General features: G+C 45.4%; 1 protein-coding gene across 1 annotated transcript; it reads left to right on the top strand.

Annotated features, from left to right (window-relative positions):
• Positions 1-302: 302 nt before the first annotated feature.
• COQ10B (coenzyme Q10B) lies at positions 303-18,686 on the top strand. The gene is made up of 5 exons (XM_084779478.1): positions 303-543; positions 8,335-8,484; positions 10,721-10,913; positions 14,598-14,699; positions 17,656-18,686. The coding sequence occupies exons 1-5, from the start codon at positions 428-430 to the stop codon at positions 17,821-17,823; spliced, it is 729 nt and encodes a 242-aa protein (XP_084635604.1). The 5' UTR covers positions 303-427; the 3' UTR covers positions 17,824-18,686.

Here is an 18,686-nt window from a genome sequence, read left to right on the forward strand (position 1 = left end):
TGTGGGGGGGGTGGGAGGGAGTGCTGAACAGTTACATAACTAACCAACTCCTGGGCTCTCCCCGCCCGCTGCAGGGAGGGCCTCACGAGCAGAGCCTCGAGACTCTACCCCAACGAGCTCCAGGAAAAAAAAAAAACCTAGGCTTGAGTCAGGAAGATTACATAAGTGCGCAGGCGCGTGGTGGGAGCGGCGCGGGTCCTGGAGCCTTGCGCCCCTTTGATTGGCCGATGGGACGTGGCGCTGGACGCGTGCGTCATCCTGATGTCGTCGTGACGTCACGAGCGGGCGGGAGTGAGTGGTAAGGGGCGTGTCCTGTTGCCCCAGAGGGCCTGCGGATTGGCTGGGAGGCGCAGGAGCCCTCCCGCCGGGCTGGCCTGAGGGCGGTGCTTCGGGCCCGGGGCCGGCGTCGGCTACCGGCTTCGTAAAGATGATCATGGCAGCTCGGACCAGTCAGAGGGCCCTGGCGAGGGTGGCATCGGGGTGCCGTTCGAAGTCAACTACCGTGACGGAAGCCCCGGCGCGGGGGCCTGCGCGCAACGTAAGGTAGCGAGCGGAGGTTTTGCGGGCGCGGGGCGGGCCTGCGGCCGGGGCGCTGACCCTAGACTCGGAGAAGTGGGGCGCGGAGCTCCGCCGGCCGGCCTGCGTGTACCTCGTATTTTCAGGGTGAGTCAGCGACGAGGAGACCGTGGGAGCCACTGAGAAGCAGCCGGGCCCCTGGCTCCCGCCCTTCCGGCCTCCTCTCTGTGGCTGGCTGCGGTCGGAAAAGTTTAACCGTGCCCGAGGGCGGCGGGCTCCCGGGGCCGTGGGAGTGCGTGTCCTGACGGTGAACCGTCTGGCAGACGCCTTGTCACTGCCTGTGGAGTTCTTTGACCCCGGCCACTCAGCGCTTGCAAAATGAAACGCAGCCAACCTTTCCCCCTCACCCGCCACTCCACTGTGACTTAGAGGTCCTCTAACCTTGAAGATGGCTCTGCCTCTGGTTTTCCTGGTTGGTCCATTTTAGGAGATTGAGGGTGGAGATGAACGTAAAGACCTGAGGGATACTCTAAGTTTACTACGTAGCTTTTATTACGAATAATACTGTAATAAAGTATTCTCAAAAAACAAAATTTGTGGTGGCTCACACCTGTAATCTTAGCAGTAAGGATAAGGTAGGAGGATCCGCGTTGAGCTCGAAGCCAGCCTGAACTACAAAGTGAGCCAGCCTCAAGACCAAAAAGTAAAGTTAGTATTTGAAATGAATCGATGTGTATACATTATGGAGGAGAAAGCACAAATCCTACGGATCTCCAGAACATATCAGTGAGTGAAGACTTTAAAATATCAACAAAGAGGCCTTAGCCTGGTGTTTGGAGGCCAGCCAGGTCTGCGTCGCTAACTGCAGATCAGTCAGAGCTACGTGGTGAGATCTGTCTCAAAAACAAGCAACCAGTGCTCCACCTCCAGATCCCACACAAACACGTTGAAACTGTGAAATCAGATCGTTTATCCTCAAAAGATAGCTCTCCAAGCAGGACGTGACTTTGGCATACTGTTTATATTACTCATTAAATGCTGATTTGCTGTCATGGTTTGAGGCTTGTGTTCAGGAAGCCCAGACTAGCCTGTAAATATATAAAAATGTTAACATTAGCTTGTGTGCTGGGCTTTATTATAATAGGTTATTTGAAAGAGTAGTTTTGGAGTAACAGTGATAAAAAGGGTGTTTTCGATGTGTTTCAGAATTCAGTTGTTGGTTTAACTGTGTATGCACGTAATTACACGGCTCCCCACGGTGCAATTTGTCCTTTGGGGTGAAGGGGAAAGATGCTGGAGCCAACCCCAGGGCCATGAACATGTTAACCAGCTCTACCATTGATCTGTACACCCTTAACCCTGAACTGTGTGTGAAATAAATGTGTTGTCCAGGGTACTGTAACCAAAACAGGCATACTGGTCAGGAAATCTGTTCATTTGTTTTAAACATACACAGTTTCCTAAGGAGTATGATCAGGGTTAGGTAAGGGTGTCTTGGGGTGTGTGTGTTAATTTCTTACAAAACCTGGTGCTGTTCATTTCCTACTCAACTTGACCCAAAGTTCTTCTCTTTAGGAACAGACATCTGTGTGCGTGTGTATCTTTTAGAAGGAATTCAGGGCCTTGTACATGGTAGGCAGATGTTCTGGAAGCAACATTTCTTTTTTAACTTAAGAGACAGGGTCTCTTTGTGTAGCCCTGGCTGGCCTGAAACTTGCTGTGTAAACCTGGCTGGCCTGGAACTGGCAGAGCTCCACCTGCCTCAGCCTCTTGAGTCTTGGGATTAAAGGTTGAGTGTACCATCATACTTGGCACCTCTGTTATCTTAAAAACAAAAGCACAGTGCTGGAGAGATGGTTCTCACAATACCCAGCATCCACAGTGGAAATCTTATATATATATATATATATCCAGCTCCAGGAAAGCCAAGGCCTCTGGCCTTCTCAGTCACCAGGATTGACATGCACACAATTGATAATTTTTTTATTTGTTTTGATTTTTCAAGACAGGTTTCTCTGTGTGCCCTTGGCTGTCCTGGAACTCACTCTGTAGAACAGGCTGGCCACAAACTCACAAAGATCCACCTGTCTCTGCCTCCCATGCCTGGCTCCTTTTTAAGATTTATTATTTAGGGGGCTAGAGAGATGGCTCAGTGGTTAAGAGCACTGCCTGCTCTTCCAAAGGACTCGGGTTCAATTCCCAGCACCCACATGGCAGCTCACAACTGTCTGTGACTCCAAGATCTGACACCCTCACACTAGCACACATAAATTAAATAAAATATTTTTTAAAAAAGAGAGAATCATTTAAAAAATTTATTATTTATGTGTTTTGTGTATTTGAGTGTTCTGTCTGCATGTATGCCTGCATGAAGAAGAGGACTTCAGATCACATTATAGATGGTTGTAAGCCACCGTGTGGTTGCTGGGAATTGAACTCAGGACCCCTGGAAGAGCAGTCAATGCTCTTAACCTCTGAGCCATCTCTCCAGCCCTACTCCTTCCTTCTTTTGTTTTGTGTTGGTGTTGTTGGTGTTTTTTTGTTTGTTGGTTGGTTTTTGGGTTTTTGGGTTTTTTTGTTTGTTTGCTGTTGTTTTTCATTTTTTGTGTAGCCATGGCTGCCCTGGACTCACTTTGTAGACCAGGCTGTTCTCAAACTCACAGGGATCCACCTGCTTCTGTCTCCGAGTGCTGGGATTAGAGGCGTGCACCACCGCCCGGCACTCCTTCCTTCTTAAAGATAGAGTTTCATGGGGCTGGACAGATGGCTCAGCGCTTAAAACCACTGGCTGCTCTTCCAGAGCTCCTGAGTTCAATTCCCGGCAACTACATGGTGGCTCACAACCATCTATAATGTGATATAATGCCCTCTTCTGGCATATAGGTGTACGTGCAAATAGAACACTCATGTACAATAAATAAATAAAATCTTAAATAAAGAAAAGATAGGGTTTCATGTCTCTCAGTCTGGCCTCACACTTGCTGTGCTGCTGAGGATGAGCTTAAGTTTTATCCTCTTGTCACCACCGAGTGTTGTGATTACAGGCTTCACTGTTAAGTCTAGTTTTGTGTGTGGCTGGGGACTGAACCCAGGGCTTTATGTAGACGAGGCAAAAATTGGCAGCTCAGCTATAACTCGGCTGAGACTGTGAACTGCTTTTGACATTTACTTATCTGGTGTGTGTGTGTGTGTGTGTGTGTGTGTGTGTGTGTTTGTGTGTGTGTGTTGTATATAGATGAACATGCAGTGCACTTGTATGGAGGTCAGAGATCAACTTGAGGGACTTGGTCTTCCAGTGTATGTGTATTGCCAGGCTTTCTCGATCCCTTTTGCAGTTTAATTCATACAGACACGGCGACTTCTCTGTTGTTAGAAATCTGTTGTGAGCTTTCGCTGGGGCAGTCTCTCAGCTAACAGTCTAAACTTATCCTCACTTCTCCGCCGAACCATCTTCCCACATGGCTCTCGCTGCCTGCTTCCTACTCCCTCCATCCCCCTTGTACTTTCTTCAGCCTTTCTGCCTGCCCAAAGTCCTCCCCTCCTGGAGGTGGGGGCTTGCCCATTCTACCAACTGGGCCATAGATCCAGCCTTCCAACAATTCTTTGACAATTTCATGCATATATATAATGAATTTGGGTCTTCCTCCTCACCCCGTGCACGCGCGCATGAGTTTTTTGTGCACGTGCATTCACGCATTCATATGTGCACTTGCTCAGGTGTGCATGTGTGTGCACGTGGGTGTGAAGGCCTGAGGTTGTGTTAGGAGTACCGCTTGGTTAATCTCACTGCGTTCATTGAGGCAGCTCTTTAAGTAGAACACAGCTCGCTCGTAGGTCTAGTCTGGCAGCCCAGCTTGTCGTCTGAGCTGGAATCCTAGGTGGGCACCCCACACCCACCCCTGCGCCTTTAGGGGATCTGAACTATCAAGTGCTTAACTATTGAGCCATCTTCCTTTCCATTTCCTTTTTCTGCATGAGCTTGGGTGGGAGGCTGTTTATAGGGAGCAGGGACCACTTATCAGTAGCGACCAGCTGCCACCAGTCCCTTGAGGAGTGGAGCCTCATGAATACCTTCCCCATCTGTGATGGAATGTTGAAAGGTCCAATGTTTTGTTTTGTTTTAAAATTTTGTTTATTTATGTATGAGTGCTCTGTCTGCACACCAGAAAAAGGCATCAGATTCCGTTATTATAAATGGTTGTGAGCCATCATATGGTTGCTGGGAATTGAACTCAGGACCTCTGAAAGAGCAGCCAGTGCTCTTAACCAGTGAGTAGCAGGTGGTTGTGAGAGCTACCTGGTGTGGGTGCTGGGAACCCAACCTAGGTCCTGTGCAGTAGCAGTGAGCACTCTAACTGCTGAGCCGCTGAGGGGCCCCGTCTTGTGCAGGGTGTTCATGAGTGTAATATCCATGTGTGACCAGAGTACACCCTATTGTGCTGTGCCTCTCCGTCCTTCAGTTTTTACATCGTTCCCTGAGCCTTCGAGCTGGGTCCCATTTAGGGCTGGGTGTTCACTAGTTACTTACTCAGCACTTTAACTGCCTATGAGTTTCTGTATGAACTTCCATCCACTTGCAGAAAGAAACTTGTCTCACAGGCTGAGTGCAGCAGTGAGCTACGGCTATAAGCGTAGTTAGAGAACAGGTTGGCAGCACGTCCATTTAGCAAAACAACAGTAATAAGTTCCATGCTGAGGCCTCTGACCTCCCAGATGCACAGTACCAGGCATGCCTTTCTTCCTGTAGAGTAGGCCTGAGCTCCAACCAGAAAACGGCCTGTTACCTACGTAGTAGTCATGCGGTCATTGCACCAGTGAGCACGTCTTGCCTAGTAAGTTGCTATGGTAGCTCCCAGGGTTCCAGCTGGGCCTGCCTTGGTGCCTTCCTCACCGTGAAAGCCCTCAGTAGAGACGAAGCTCCCCGCTCAGTTCCAGCTTGATTTCTCTGTGGCTTGCAACCATATAGTTTCTTTCTTCCTTCATTTGTGAGCTCCCAGGGCTCTCCTTGGCTCTGCGACCCTGGAGGAAATACAACATGCTCTGTGACTTTTTTTCTTTTTTTGGTTTTTCGAGGCAGGGTTTCTCTGTGTAGCCTTGGCTGTCTTAGACTGGCTCTGTGGACCAGGCTAGTCTTGAACTTAGAGCGATCTGCCTGCCTCTGCCTCCTGATTACGCCACCTCTCCCAGCCTGTGTGAGTCCTGAGAGCTGACATCCTCCTGCTTGCCTGGCAGGTGCTGTCTTCACCCTCCCAGCCGTCTCTTCAGCCTGCAGTCTTGTTTCTCAGTACTCCCCTCCTGGCCTGCTCCTGCACTGCGGGTCGTCTTCAGTTTGTTTTGTTTTGTTTTCTCTGAGGCAGACAGACTCTCATGTAGTCTCAGCTGCCCTCAAGCTGTGTGTGTCGCCTTGGATGGCTGCAAGTCCTGATCCTCCCTAGTGCTAGTAATGCAAGTGTCCACCCTCGAGCCTGGATGCTTGTTACTTTGTTGAGATAGGGTCTCCCTGTCTGGTTCTGGCTTCCTGGAAGTCACTTTGTAGAACAGCAGCTGTCCTTAAATTCCTGCTGATCTTCCTCCCTCTGCCTCTCAAAATGCGGGGGTTACAGGTGCATGCTGCTGTGCCAGGCTGTCGTTCTTAGTTTCTGGATATTGCTAAACTCTTTCCCTACCACCCCTCCCCCACTTATTTACATATGAATAAGTATGTTTCTAAACTCATGTATATACATTTTACTGTTGAGCTAGAGCCCCAACCCATTTTTATTTTGAGACATACTTTCCCTAAATTTTCCAGGCTGACCTTGAACTCAAGATTTTGCCCTAATCTGAGTATCTGGGATTGCAGGCCTGTGCCACTAAGCACACTCCTACTTACTATGTAGCTACTAAAACAGGGCTCCCAGGGACACCTTATCTAAAGAAGATTCTGATTTCATGTCCCCACACCCATTTGATTTTAGCACTTTACAAAAATTGTTTAGTGGCCTGGCTTGGTGGTGCATACCTTTAATCCCAGCACTTAGGGAAGCAGAGGCAGGTGGATCTCTGTGAGTATAAGGCCAGCCTGGTCTACAAAGAGAGTTCCAGTACAGCCAGGGCTATTACACAGAGAAACCCTGTCTCGGAAAAAAACAACAACAACAACAACAACAACAAATAAATAATACATGAAAGCAGTTGTTAGCGTTCTGTACTTGTGTAAACGGTGTATGATGAATGTATGCGAGTCGGAGAACAACTGGGTTTCTCCTTTTGCCTTTACGTGGGTTTTGAGACTTGTCAGGTTCCCGAGTTAACCTTTACCTGCTGGCTTTCTTGCTGGGCCCCTGGCATGTTCTTTTTAAAATGTTGTGCATATATGTAGGTCTGTGTGTGAGTATGTATACGAGAGTGTGGCGTCCAGAAGAGGGTTCGGATCCCCTGGAGCTAGAGTTAAAGGCAGCTGAGAGCTGCCCGGTTTGGGTTCTGAGAGCCGGGCTCAGGTCACTGCCAGAACAGTATACACTGTTAAGGGCTGAACCATCTGTCTAGTCCACACTTTTTTAAAAAAAGTTTATATTTATTTATTTATTGGTTTTTTGAGACAGGGTTTCTTTGTGTTAGCCTTGGCTGTCCTGGACTCACTTTGTAGACCAGGCTGGCCTCGAACTCACAGCGATCCGCCTGCCTCTGCCTCCTGATTGCTGGGATTAAAGGCGTGCGCCACCACCACCTAGCTAAAGAGTTTATTTTTAGTTATGTGTCTATATCTGTTTGTAGGTGTATACATGTGAGTACAGGTGCCCTTTGAATTCCTAGCTGCAATGTAATCTTTGTAAGGCACATGTTTTTTCTGTTCACTGTGGGATCTGTAGTGATTAACAGTCAGGCACAGAATGAGAGTATATGTGTTTGTGGACTAAGAGTTTATTGGTGTGTGGACTAATGGCTGCAGAGTATAAAATAGTTATTCAGTAAGCTTGTTAGGAAACGGTGAGCAGGAGCATAGCTGGCATCTGTACATAGACTCAAACAGCTGCTGCTGGGTAACAGGAAGTCCTGTAACATATACATGCTGAAATAAATAACTAGGCAAAGGGGCAGCAGGTCTGAAATCCGCCAGATGGGAGACTGAGACCTAGTTGCTGGTCTCCTTGGTGTGGAGCAGGAATCAGGCAAACTCTGCAACACACTGGGAAACAACTTGGGTGTAAAGATGGACTGAATAAGCCAGGCGTGGTGGCGCACACCTTTAATCCCAGCACTCAGGAGGCAGAGGCAGACAGATCACTGTGAGTTCAAGGCCAGCCTGGTCTACAGAGTGAGTCTAGGACCGCCAGGGCTACACAGAGGACCCTGTCTCAAAATCAAAAACAAAAAAACAACAAAAAAGATGGACTGAATAATAGATGGAGGGCACTAGCAAGCTCGTGGCAGTGTGTGTTGGATGCCACAGCTACCAGCTGAAAGCCAGGAGCCTCTGACTACACTGCCAGCTGCTGGTTCCATGTCTAATGTCTAAGGCTGCATAGGAAGTTTGTCTTTTGATCCTATGCCTTTGTTTTCAGCACTACTCTGAAATTGCCAACTCTTTTCAAATATGCTTGCTTTTTAATTTTTTTGGTTTTCTAAGGCAGGGTTTCTTTGTGTAGCCTTGGCTGTCCTGGACTTGCTTTGTAGACCAGGCTGGCCTGGAACTCAGTGATCCCCCTGCCTCTGCCTCCCAAGTGCTGGAATTAAAGGCATGTGCCACCATGCCCAGCCCAAATATGCTTTCTTTTTATACTGTCTGTATAGTTTGTTTTGTTTTTAATCTAAAGGGTTGTAAATTTTGTTTTTTAGATACTTGGCTTCCTGTGGTATCCTGATGAACAGAACTCTCCCACCTCGTACCTCAGTGTTGCCTAAAGAGATCTATGCAAGAACTTTCTTCAAAATCACTGCGCCATTAGTGAACAAACGAAAAGAGTATTCAGAGAGAAGAATTATAGGGTTTGTATAGAATAGTTGTCTTATTAAAAGCACGCTTAGGGGCTGGAGAGATGGCTCAGAGGTTAAGAGCACTGTATGTTCTTCCAAAGGTCCTGAGTTCAATTCCCAGCAACCAGATGGTGGCCACAACCATCTATAATGAGATCTGGTGCCCTCTTCAGGAGGGCAGGAGTACATGCAGGCAAAATACTGTATATGTAATAAATAAATAAATCTTTAAAAAAATAAAATAAAAAAATAAAAGCACGCTTATAATTTTCTATAGACTAGCATGCTGCTTTCTCTCTGGATTCTTTCTACAGATCACACTGCTTTTCCTCAGTTAGCCTGTCTGTAGCCCTTGCTGTTTTATACGTATTGTTGAATGGCTAATACTATATAAACTGAATACGATAGATTTAACCTTTACATTTAAAGGAAATAAGTTATGACTTACATTTTTGTTTGTTATTATTTCATGATTATAAAGACTAATTAAAGCATATAAGGGCTCAAATTGTGTTGAAACCCAAAATACTCCCTTTGGGGGGGGGGTGGCTCTGGTAGCTGGCCTCAACTCAGAGATCTTCCTGCCTCTGCCCCTCTAGTGCTGAGATTAAAGGCATGTGCCACCAGCACCCCCAACCCACACTACCCCCCTCAAAATTCCCTTTTGTAATTTATGATTAAATTCTAATTTTGTGGTGGTTATATTTTTTACTGTGTCCAGGATCTATCTATTTATTTGGTTTTGAGGCGTGGTTTCATTGCGTAGCACTGGCTAGCCTGGTACTTGGCCACGTAGCTCAAGCTGGACTTGAACTCTTGGCAGTCCTCCTCCCAGAGCCTCTTGAGTGTTAGTATGGTGGGCCTGTACCACCATTGTTCCTTGTCTTTATGAGCAAGAACAGCTAAATGTCTGGCTCTCAGTCAGGTGCCTTTTACATATATGCAGATTTTTATTGTTATTTGTCATTGTCTTAGTTACTGATTTATTGCTGTGAAGAGACACCATGACCAAGAAAACTCTTAAAAAAAAAAAAAAGAAAGCATTCTCTGGGCGTGGTGGTACACACCTTTAAACCAAGCACTCAAGAGGCAGAGGCAGGTGGATCTCTGAGTTCAAGGCCAGCCTAGTCTACAGAGTGAGTCCAGGACAGCCAAGGCTACACAGGGAAACCCTGTCTCAAGAAAAATAAAAAGAACTGGGTGGTAGTAGCATACGCCTGTAATCCCAGCACTCAAGAGGCAGAGGCAGGTGGATCTCTCTGAGTTTGAGGCCAGCCTAGTATACAAAGCGAGTCCAGGACAGCCAGGGCTATAAAGGGAAGCCCTGTCTCTAAAAAGGATTTAATTGGGAGCTGGGTTACAGTTTCAGAGGGTTAGTTCATTGTCATCATGTCAGGAAGCATGCAGCACGCATGGCACTAGAGAAGCAGTTGATTCGCAAAGAGAGCACGAGAGAACGCCTGCCTACCCCTAGGGACACACCTCCTCCCAATATGGCCACGCCCACCCCAACAAGCCGACTTTCCTCCAACTTGTTCTAATCCTTCTCAGATAGTGCCACATGCATATGACCAAGCATTCAAATATGGGGACCATTCTTTTAGTCATATAAAGCCCTAAAGTTTTGTTACATAGACCAGGCTGACCTCAAACCCACAGAGATCCATTTGCCTCTGCCTCCTGGGTACTGAGATTAAAGGCCACCAAGCCTAGCCCAAGTTTATCCCTCTACCTCAGATTCTGGAGTAGCTTTTTTCTTTTTCTTTTCTCTTTTTTTGTTTTTTTGTTTTTTTGTTTGTTTGGAGGGTTTTTTTGTGTTTTGTTTTCTAAGACAGGGTTTCCTCTGTGTAGCCTTGCCTATCCTGGACTCGCTGTATAAACCAGGTTGACCTCTAGCTCATGGAAATCCACCTGCTTCTGCCTCCCCTGGATGCTGGGACTACAGGTGTGCGCCACCACGCCCGGCTGAATTTTGAGTTTTGTTGCCTCAGTTTTCCCAGAGCTGGGATTACAGGCAAGCTCTACCATATCCAATGAAACAATTTTAACATCTTGACAAATAATTAAAACTTTAAAAACTACCCCAGTCTGCCTAGTTGTGACCTTTGCCATATATGTCTGTCTATTTACAGTTCTTTTACTTTCTGTGTTTGAACTCGGAGCCATTCCATTATGTGGTTGACTTATTGTTTCTAAAACTCATGTCTCATGGAATCAGTTGTTAACATTATTCATCTTTCTCTTTAAGGTACTCAATGCAAGAAATGTATGATGTAGTATCAGGAATGGAGGACTATAAGCATTTTGTTCCTTGGTGTAAAAAATCAGACGTAATATCAAGGAGATCTGGATATTGTAAAACCCGATTAGAAATTGGGTTTCCACCTGTTTTGGAACGATATACATCAATGGTAACCTTGGTAAAACCACATTTGGTAAAGGTAAGTTTTTCTTTTGCTGAAGACTATTGAATCACCATATAGATCATCTGGCCCACAGCAGTGAGAAATGTTTTCATCTTTGCTCTATTAAAACAGGATCTGTCCACAATCCTAACAGTAAAGTGGCTTAGACAAGTGGATTATGAATTTCAGGCTAGCCTGGGTTATAAAGTACACCTGTCAGCCTGGCGTGGTGGCGCACGCCTTTAATCCTGGCACTCGGGAGGCAGAGACAGGTGGATCGCTGTGAGTTTGAAGCCAGCCTGGTCTACAAAGCAAGTCCAGGATAGCCAAGGCTAACACAGAGAAACCCTGTCTCGAAAAACCAAAAAGTGCACCTGTCTTTTAAAAAAGAGAAAAAAAAAATTAATATATTTAATATTTTTAGCACAATGTGTTAATGTACATACACAATATAGTTATTTTATAAGTTGGAGAAGTGATAAGACAGCAAAGGATTAAAGAACTGTTAAGAAGGTAAATGTGGAGCAGAGAGCCACATGGTGTCTCACAGCCACCTAGATGTCATCTGATGCCCTCTTGGGCAGATAAAGCACTCATATACAATAAATAAATAAACACAACTTTAAAAAAAAAGGAAGAAAGAAAAACACCCAGCCTTTTTGTTGGTTTTGAGGGTCTCACCATGTATCCTTGGGCTGAAAATTACCATAGACCAGGCTAGCCTCGAACCCATAGAGCTCAACCTTCTGCTTCCTGGGTACTGTGGTTAAGGTGTGATTTCCAGACAAGCAGAATTCCATAGGATAATATTCTTTTTTTCTTTTTTTAAAGATTTAGTTATTTATTATTTATATAGTATTCTGCCTGCCTGTTCACCTGTAGACCAGAAGAGGGCACCAGATCTTATTGTAGATGGTTCTGAGCTACCATGTGGTAACTGAAGAATTGAACTCAGGACCTTTGGAAGAGCAGGCACTGTTCTTAACCTCTGAGCCATCTCTCCAGCCCAAGGACCTTACTTTTAGGTGCTATTGACATGCGCGCCATTGAGTCATCATACTTTTACTCCCTCTAATTTTTTTCTTTTGTTTTCATTCTTTTTCTTTTCTTTTGTTTTTTGAGTTTTTTGTTTGTTTTGTTTTGTTTTTCTCTGTGTACACAGTGTACACTTAAATTACACTGAAAAATAAGCAGAGTAAAGAATCATACCTAGCCGGGCGTGGTGGCGCACGCCTTTAATCCCAGCACTCGGGAGGCAGAGTTGGGCGGATCGCTGTGAGATCGAGGCCAGCCTGGTCTACAAAGTGAGTCCAGAACAGCCAAGGCTACAAAGAGACCCTGACTCGAAAAACCAAAAAAAAAAAAAAAAAAAAAAAAAAAAGAATCATACCTAGACTTTTCAGAAAAACTATATGTAGAAGTAAAGAGTAAAGAGTGAAGTCCCAGGGTGTCTACTGCTCTCTGGCCTTTGTGGACACCTGATGCGCATGATGCTGATACTCTCACACAGCCTCCCACACATTCAAGGGGCTGGATGGATTGCTCGGTGGTTAAGTACACTTGCTTCCATTCCTAGCACCCACATGGTGGCTCACAGCCACCTATGACTCCAGGTCCAGGGGATCTGACGCCCTCTTCTGACTTGCGTGGGTACCAGGCATGCGAGTGCTTCACAGATCAGCCAAAGTTTTGGCTACTTGATTGGGTTCCTTTTCCTGTCACTCTTCTCCACCCATATTGCACCGCTCTAACCCCCAGGACTAGGTCGGAGAGAAAGATTAGAGAGAAAAGGGGGCATTGATTTTATTAGACTAGTTTCTACTGATGAGGGGCAAGTTCCTTGGGGCAAGTCCAATTTTTCTACTTAACAAACAGCAACCAACAGTATCCAAACAACAGCAGCAGCAGCCGGAGGATCAGTAGCCATAGCCTCTCTCAGGGCTCTGCCATTTATATACCCTATAAAGAGTTCCCAGGCTTCCAAATGTAAACTATCTTTACCTGGCAAAATCACACCCCTGCCAGAACACAAGACAAATCAGAGCTGCTATGGACAGTCTGAAGCAGCCCCATATACTACACCTGGGATTAAAACAAAAATGCATTCATGTAGCATTTCTGGGTTTTTTCCCCCTTTGGTTTTTCAAGACAGGGTTTCTTCTCTGTGTAGCCTTGACTGTCCTGGACTCACTTTGTAGACCAGGCTGGCCTCGAACTCACAGCAGTCCACCTGCCTCTGCCTCCCAAGGGCTGGGATTAAAGGCGTGCGTTGCAACTACCTGGCCAGCATTTCTGTTTTTAAAGAAACCAGAATTCTCACTACAACAGATATGCAGGCAGGCAAAACAGCTTATCCTAGAGAGATGTACCAGATACCTTATGAGTGATGGTACACAGCGCATGTTATTTTACAACTTAAAGAAGTGTGGTGTAGGGGGCTAGAGAGATGGGTCAGAGCTTAAGAGCATCGCTTGCTCTTCAAGAGGACCTGGGTTCAATTCGCAGCAACCACATATTTGCTTATAACCATTTATGAGATCTAATGCCCTCTTGTGCGTAGGCATATATATAGTCAGAACACTTACATAGTAAATAAATAAATCTTAAAAAAAAAAAAAGAAATGTAGTCTTAGTTCTTTTGGTTTTTTTTTTTTGGGGGGGGGGTGGGTGCTTTTGGTTTTTTGTTTTGTTTTTTGAGACAGGGTTTCTCTATTTAGCCCTGGCTGTCCAGAATTCCCTCTGTAGATTAGGATGGCCTTGAAGTCACTGAGGTCTGCCTGCCTCTGCTAGGATTAAAGATGTATGCCACCACCACGTGGCTGTAGCATAGTATTTTAACTCATTCATTATCACCTCTAAGTAACAACTGGAATTGAGTTGTTTTTTTTTTTTTCACCCCTTGGGGTTGGGGGACTCCCCCTGTGCAAGCCTAAGGACCTGAGTGTGGATCTCCAGTGTTCATTGTGAAAACAGGGCATGGTGACATGGCTGTGACCCCAGTACTGGAGGGCTGAGACAGGTGGGCCTCTGAAGCGCAGTGGCCGGCCAGCCTTGCCAGAGTGATGAGTCCAGGTTCAGCGAGAGACTGTTGTAGCTGTCTGTGCTGTGGCCAGATACCTGACGTGAGCCGCTGGAGGGAGGAAGGGTTCGCTCTGACTGTAGTTCAAGTGAACCATGGCAGCAGAAAGCTCGAGGCGCACGGCCACGCTGCAGCTGCAGTCAGGAACCAGGGAGCAGCGGCGCTGCTGCTTCACTTCCTCCTTTTCATTCAGTCCAGGACCCCAGTTCCAGGAATCATGCACCCTGACATGCGGGTCAGGGCTCGCCATCGTGTCTCTAAAAACATGCATAGAGATTTGCCTCCAAAGTGATTCTACATCACAGAGACCCTCTCTCAAAAAGGTGGATAGCGGTTGAGAAAGGCACCTGCTGTCAACACACAGGAGAAGTCATACCCCACACACACTATTATGTTGGGAGAGGAACAATCTAATATAGCTAAGTAGCACAGTGGGTGAACACAGGCAAGAGAGAGCAGCTGGCAGTCCTGAGGGTCCTAGAGGAGAAGAAAAGAACTGTGCCAAACTACTAGACGTTGTCATCTCTGGTATTCTGAGCTGAGAACAATGATTCCTTTTCAAGGAAGTAAGCCTCACTTATAGTATATTCTTGCTCATATGTCAGGTGTTTAACTTCTTTTTTCTTTCCATTTTGTTTTAGGCATCTTGTACTGATGGGAAACTTTTCAATCATTTGGAGACTATTTGGCGTTTTAGCCCAGGTCTTCCTGGCTATCCAAGGACTTGTACCTTAGATTTTTCAGTAAGTCTATTATAAAGTTCTCTCTCTCTTAAAATGATTTACTTATTTTTATTTTATGTGCATTAGTGTTTTGCCTGCATGTATGTCTATGTAAGGGTGTCAGATCTTGAAAATATAGATAGTTGTGAGCCGCCATGTGGGTGCTGGGAGTTGATCCCAGGTCCTAGTTAGTGCCTTTAACTACTGAGCCATCTCTCTGGCCCCAAAAGTTCTTGTTTATGTGTGTGTGCCAGAGCACACAGGTAGAGGTCAGAGAATATCTTTTAAGAGTCTGTTCTGTCCTTCTGTCATGTGGGTCGTTGTACCCACATGGGTACCGCTGAACCATCTTGCCAGCTCCAATTTATGCATTTTTTGAGGCATAGTTTTACTCATAGCCTGGGCTGGACTTTACTGCACAGCTTGGGCTGGCCTCAACATCACTGTCATCCTTCATCCTCCTGAGTGCTAGGATTATAGCAGATACAGACACACTTACAGCTAATAATGCTGTTTTCCCTTTTTTGTTTTTTCCAAGACAGGGTTTCTTTGTGTAGCTTTGACTGTCCTGGACTCACTCTGTAGACCAGGCTGGCCTCAATTCAATCGATCCACCTGCCTCTGCCTTCCCAGTGCTGGGATTAAAGGTCTACACCACCACACCCGGCCTCGTTTTTGGTTTTGAGGTGGCCTTTGTTTTTGTTTTTTCCAGACAGAGTTTCACTATGTAGCTCTGGCTGTTCTGGAACTCCCTTTGTTGACAGGCTGGCCTTGAACTCAGAGATCTACCTGCCTCTGCCTCCCAAGTACTGGGATTAAATTGTTGCACTGTCATGCTTAAATTAATAATACACCTTTTAAACCACTGTAATTATCTCATGCTTAGAGAGATTATTGAAACAAAATTTTAAAACATTTAAAATTTTTGAGTATTGAATACTCTTTTTCTCTACTAGTGCTTAATAAATATCTCATTTAATTGTTTTTGAGACAAAATCTCATGTATCCTAGGCTGGCCTCCAATAGAGTTTGAGCTAGGATTGCCTTTGGACTTGTAAAATTTACCTGCTTGCACCATGAGCGTGCTGGGATTCCAGGCATGCACCACCATGCCTGGCTGTTTTTATGTGGTGGCAGGGATTAAAGAGTGTGCATGGTAGGTAAGCACTATCAACTCATATTCAGCCCTAACACTTCTATGAAATCTGTAACACTGACTTCATTCCTTCCCTGTACAAATCCAGATTATGAAACATGCCTACACTGGGGGGTATAGTTCAGTGCTGAGTGCCTGTTTAGGATGCCTAGGCCCTGGGCTTATCTTTTCTTTTTCTGGGTGCTAGGATTAAAGGCATGCATCACTACAGACCAGCTACAAGAAAGTTATTTGGCCAGGTATGGCCATACACCTTTGAAGCCAGCACTCAGGAGACAGAGGCAGGCGAATCTCTGAGTTTGAGGCCAGCCTGGTCTACAGAGGAAGTTTCCAGGACAGCCAGAGCTACACAGTGAAATACTGTCTCAAAAAGAAAAAACCAAGTAAACAAAAGGGTATTTAAGAATAAAAAGCTAGGAGCCATACATCGTAGTGTAAGCCTGTATTCATCCCAATTACAGGAGAGACTGAGGCAAGAAGGAATGATTTCTGCACTCGGTGAGTGTGAGCCGAGCCTAGCCAGCTCGGTGAGACCCTATCTCAAAATAGAAAATTGAGAGCTTGCCCAGTGTGTGAGAGGTCCTAGTATCAAGTCCTAGTACAAGGAAGAAAAAAATAAAAATAAAGGCTAGGACTTAGGGTAGGACTCACTGAAAGCTCTGGGTGTGGTCCCAGCATTGCAGTCAGTTGATCAAAGAAAGTTAAAATATGTTTATGATTCAGAGGATATTAGGTCCTTACAGTAATGGTGCCTAAAGTAACTGTCTTGAATGTATCCAGAGCCACAGAAGGTATTGGTGAAGTTCTAGCTCTTTGGCTGCCTGGCTGGTGGTGGCATGCATGTGCATGCACGGGCAATAGCAGCTTTCTGCTGTGCCTCTCATAAGGACCGGTAACTGTCAGAGCAGTCGCTTTCATCCGTTGTGGAGAAGGCTGCATGTAGATGCTAATGAGAAATCAGAATAGTCTTGGCAAGATGCTGAGACCCTAGTTCAGTCTCCAGCCAGTTCCTACATGGTGGAGAGAGAACTTAGCCCATTAGGTTATCCTCTGACCTCTGCAGAGCCCTCCTCCTTCTCCACACACTTAGATAGATAGATGATAGGTAGACAGACAGACAGACGGATGGATGTATTGAAAACACTTAAAAAGAAATCAGAATGATAAGTGCATTGAACAGGGCTGGCCTGGTGACTGAGAAGATAGAGACACAGGCAGTCAGGACGGACGACCTGAGTTCAACCCCCGGGATGTATGAGAGGAGAGCGTGAGCTCCTGAAAGTTGCTCTCTGACCTCCGTTTGTGTGCCATTTCAGGACTGTGCACATGCATGTGCGCACACGTACACACACTAAATTAGTCAAAGATTTGACATCTTCATTTAGCAAAGCTACCCCAGTCTTCATCTTACTGTTGAGGCCAGTGAGACTCCATGCCGTAAAATCGTGTTCCTTGGTTTTTATTTACTTGAGTTCATTGCAGCATTGTTGGTATTACAGTAAAAGTGATCCCATCTCCCAGCAGGTGCCAGATCTCACCACACAGCCTCACAGTGGCTAGCCTTGAACTTGGATCTGCCAAGGGCTGGGATTACAGCTCTGTAGCACCTAGCTTTGCTCAACCCTTGCTTTTTTTTTTTTTTTTTTTTTTTTTTTTTTTTTTTTTTTTTAAAGCTCAGGCTAGGCTGGAACTTGCTGTGTATATTAGGCTAGTTTTAAATTCCCAATACTCCTGCTTCAGCCTCATGAGTGCTGGCATTATAGATTTGTGTCACTGTGCCTAACAAATATGTATAAAATAATTTTTATCATTTTCCTACAGATTTCTTTTGAATTCCGCTCGCTTCTGCACTCTCAGCTTGCTACGTTGTTCTTCGATGAAGTTGTGAAACAGATGGTAGCTGCCTTTGAAAGAAGAGCATGCAAGCTGTATGGCCCAGAAACAAGCATACCCCGGGAGTTGATGCTGCATGAAATTCACCATACCTAAGAGAACTGCCACCGCCTGCTTCTGACCAGCTTGTTCACTTACAGGAGGTCCTTTCACCTTCTTATGAGAAGTCAGAAAGTGTTTGTTAAACCTGCCTTGATTCTAAGCCCGCTCCACTGAAAATTTGCACATTGAATATGAACCCACTTGTACATAGAATTATTTCTTCAATCAAGTGTAGCTCAAAAGTAATGTGTATCTTTGCAGGTTCTGCCTTTGTAATAAGGGATGTCATCACCACACGAGGATGCTGCATCCCTTGATGTACAGAGCTAACAGTACTTACCACCTCACATGAAAGGGTCACTGAGATGCAGTGTGTGCTTTATTAACCGTATCATGTTTAAGTTATTAGGTTCAGAGTATTTGTAACTTATTGTTATTGAGCCTTCCCTATGGCTTAGGATATTTGAATAATCATATATTTAATGTTAAAACTCTGATTTAAAAAACTGCTAATGAAGTCTTAGCATTTTGGTATTTTAAATGGTTCTTAAGGGTAGCAGTAGATAATTCAGCATTGTTGGGACGTTGGTCCCAGGTACACTGAGTGGCTTGTGTGTTGTTTTTGTTTTCGGTGAGTGGTCCAGGGCTCTCAGCTACTTTTCTAGACATTTGAAACCTCCTCCCAGGTGCTTCCTCTGCACTTTGAAAATGCTGATTGTGTGTCAGAATTTTGTCTGCCCCTGTAGGCAGCAGTAAGGTAGTTAATATGCCTCCAGCACTGCACAGCCCCCTTTTCTATTTATTGTGCATACTCACTTTCAATAGTACTCTAAACTGATATTTTTTTAAAAAAACAAATCATTGTAAGGGCTGAAGTCATGACTTAATAAAGTTAATTGTTTATTTTTGTATAGTGA

Source organism: Acomys minous (assembly GCF_964271855.1).
Source record: "Acomys minous genome assembly, chromosome: 4".
NCBI lineage: Eukaryota > Metazoa > Chordata > Mammalia > Rodentia > Muridae > Acomys > Acomys minous.

Bases quoted from the DNA above. Each gene is read 5' to 3' on its own strand.
- COQ10B (XM_084779478.1), top strand. From the start codon at position 428: ATGATCATGGCAGCTCGGACCAGTCAGAGGGCCCTGGCGAGGGTGGCA. The intron at 8,485-10,720 runs GTTTGTATAGAA...TTTCTCTTTAAG, and splicing joins TCAGAGAGAAGAATTATAGG to GTACTCAATGCAAGAAATGT. The intron at 10,914-14,597 runs GTAAGTTTTTCT...ATTTTGTTTTAG, and splicing joins TAAAACCACATTTGGTAAAG to GCATCTTGTACTGATGGGAA.